Source organism: Penaeus monodon, chromosome 15 (assembly GCF_015228065.2).
Source record: "Penaeus monodon isolate SGIC_2016 chromosome 15, NSTDA_Pmon_1, whole genome shotgun sequence".
Lineage (NCBI taxonomy): Eukaryota > Metazoa > Arthropoda > Malacostraca > Decapoda > Penaeidae > Penaeus > Penaeus monodon.
Window position 1 is genome coordinate 39,708,111 of NC_051400.1, and position 2,731 is coordinate 39,710,841.

The following is a 2,731-nucleotide window of genomic DNA, read 5'->3' on the forward strand; positions in this document are numbered from 1 at the left end:
GCATGCATGTATTAAATAGATAAGATAGTGAAGTAGAGCAAAGCTTGAGTGAGCGTCTCACGCCGCGCCCCTCCCCTCCCCACAGACCGGGCCGGCAGGGCTGTACAAGTCGGCGACGGAGCAGATCAAGAAAGCCGAAGCCGTGAAGGCGATGAGGAAGCACCTGATCGCCGAGGAAGAGGACTGGCAGCAGGTGCGTGTCTCTCGGCTCGAGTCGCCTCCTCTCGGCTTCTCCCCTCTTCCCCGCGGCTCTGCTTGGGCTGTCGTAATGACTGGTCTCTCTGACGTTGCGAGGCCAAGGGATGAGCAAGGTACAGAGACGGAGGTTGTTACGACAGAGCAAGTGGAGGTTGGTCGGGGAACGTTGGTGTCGTTGCGGTGTGCTCCTGAAGCCCGCCATGACGACACGCGGGGAGAATTTGCTGAGGTCTTTTATCATCTTGGTTATTCCTTCTCTCTTTTCGCCTTGGAAACTAACAGAACCCCAATAGCATTTTAACTGAATCCTGCACGGATGCACAGTTGATTAAACCCCTTTCCAAGGAATTCATTCGTAGGAACTGTTCAAGGATTCGGGTGGTTGTCACCGTCCCTCTCACTCTGGGGGTGTTGGCCTTCAGGTTTTAATATGAACAAGTAGTAAATAAAAGTAGACTAACCATCCTCCCCCTCGTGAACAAGGGTGTGAGTCTCGGCCGGTGGAAGTTACTAACCTACGTCGAGAGGCATGCCATGTCTTGCAATGACGAAAAACAAAGATCGATTCTTTCGTTCACTAACGATGGGCCAGTGCCGGCACTTGGGAACCTCACGTGCTGAGGAAAAAGAGAAAAAGAGTAACAAAAGATCCTTCAGTGAGTTCGCAGTTTCTTGAGAAAGAGAGCGGCTGCAGCTTTACGTAACAACAGAGTCTGAGCACGTGAGGTTCCTTTTGCCGAGCGCCACGTGTATAATGAATGGCGTGGTGGAGTTTAAACAGCATTAGATTCCTTTTGCAAGAACCTGGGTGTTGATTAACATGTGTCTTGGTTAGCTGCATGTGTTGTTGTGAATCCCGGGGTAGAATAGCATATGTTAACACAACACGTGCGTTGTATATACTTGTGTGTATACAAGGTAAGACGGATTCCGCTGTGTGCGCGTACGAATGGGCGAGCGAATGTAGGTGAGCAAGCTAACTGTATTATTGATCGTCCATGATTTTAAAGTAATGAATCTTTCATTGCATTATGTGTGCATTTTGAAATCTTATGTTGTTGCATGTCAAGTGTATGTAAAGGATTGCCAGTGCGTGGATGTAATTTCAGTGTAGCATGTTGAATTGTGTTTTAATTCTAGAGTAAATGGTCGTCTTCGGGAATGTGGCTGGAGAACGATATAGAGTCCTTATATTTACATTAGTAAAATCATGTCTGGAGGAAAATGTCGGTGAAAAACAGAACAAAATTATATAATGTGACATGAACTATAGTAGAGGATGGTCGCATACAACAGGGCGATTTTTAAAAATGTAGAAAATGATTCAGCGGACATTAAACTCCAACGTTAGATCCTCTCCAGTACAGATCTCGAGGACACTGCAAGCGATAGATCTGCATAGAGCATTTAGAACTGTCTGGCATAAACGATTTTTTTCTCAAACGTATCCAGCATTTCGCTAAGACTTTGTTCTGCAACTGCCGCCCAAACTGTCTTGTTTTCTTTTCTTACGCGCTTTAAAATTATCTTTCTTGATCATCTACATCCTTGTTTCCTGATTTGAGATTCAGATACTAGAAAGAAGATCATTAGTATAAGTAGTCAAGCAGATGATGTTTTATCTTTAAATGTAGCTCAGGGTGGAGTTACGAGCTATTAAGTGGGTATGGCTATTTTTGCCGTTCAACTCTCCTGTAAACTACGTCTTTTCCGTCAGTCGTGATGTTTCTTTGGACTAATCAAATCGCAAGAATTAAACACTAATCTGTAAGCGTCTCTTGTTCAGTGTTTGCTCTAACTTCTGTGTAACTAACAATACTAATGCAAGTACTAACTCAGTATTAAGTAGCATTTTTCTGAACTGCTTTTTCTTACCATTTTTTTAATGATTTATTTACTATTGTTGTTTTCTCTCATTTCAGTTTGTTTGATTGAGTAAAGTTTTATGAACAGATAACTGAACACAAAAAGTATTGTTAACTCATATATAACTCATTTAGAAGGTTTTTTTTAAGATAACTTTATAACTCATGTAACTTTTTTTTCAACTAAAGTATTTTTTGAGCGTGTAGGTGTTATGCAAGTGTGTTTTGAGTGAGCTGGGAGTGAAAAAGCGAGTTGCTCCTCTGAAGACCTCACCACCGCCACGCTTGACCCCTTTGTAGCAAGTCATTATTAACCACAAATACCTTCTCCCCTCCCCCCTCCCCCCCTTTCCCCATTCGTCTAGTGACTGGATATGTTTCATGTTAATAACAATGACTACCGGACCGTATCCCCTCCCCTCCACCCTCTTCCCCCTCCCTCCCCCTTTCCCATATTTTGTGAGAATCCAATTATTATTTTTTTCGAATTTGCCTTCGTCGCCGAATAATAATGGGACATTGTTTTCATCCCCCCTCCCCCCCCATCTTCATCTTTCCCAGTTTAAAAAAAAAGTAATACGGGGCCATTGTTTTGTTCGTTGTTTTATAGAGCATGAGTTTTTTTTTGCTTAGCATAGCTGGCGAGTACTTAGTGGTGAAGGTAGATG

The 2,731-nt window shown here is 43.2% G+C and overlaps 1 protein-coding gene across 30 annotated transcripts in view; it reads left to right on the forward strand.

Annotated features, from left to right (window-relative positions):
- Window positions 1-2,731, forward strand: part of LOC119582032 (eukaryotic translation initiation factor 4 gamma 1-like) — a gene marked incomplete at its 3' end in the record, with an annotated part of 189,642 nt that overhangs the window by 174,492 nt on the left and 12,419 nt on the right. For all 30 annotated transcript variants that reach the window (XM_037930243.1, XM_037930242.1, XM_037930257.1 and 27 more), the window contains 1 exon segment: window positions 86-193. In XM_037930243.1, the coding sequence (XP_037786171.1) occupies window positions 86-193 (108 nt within the window).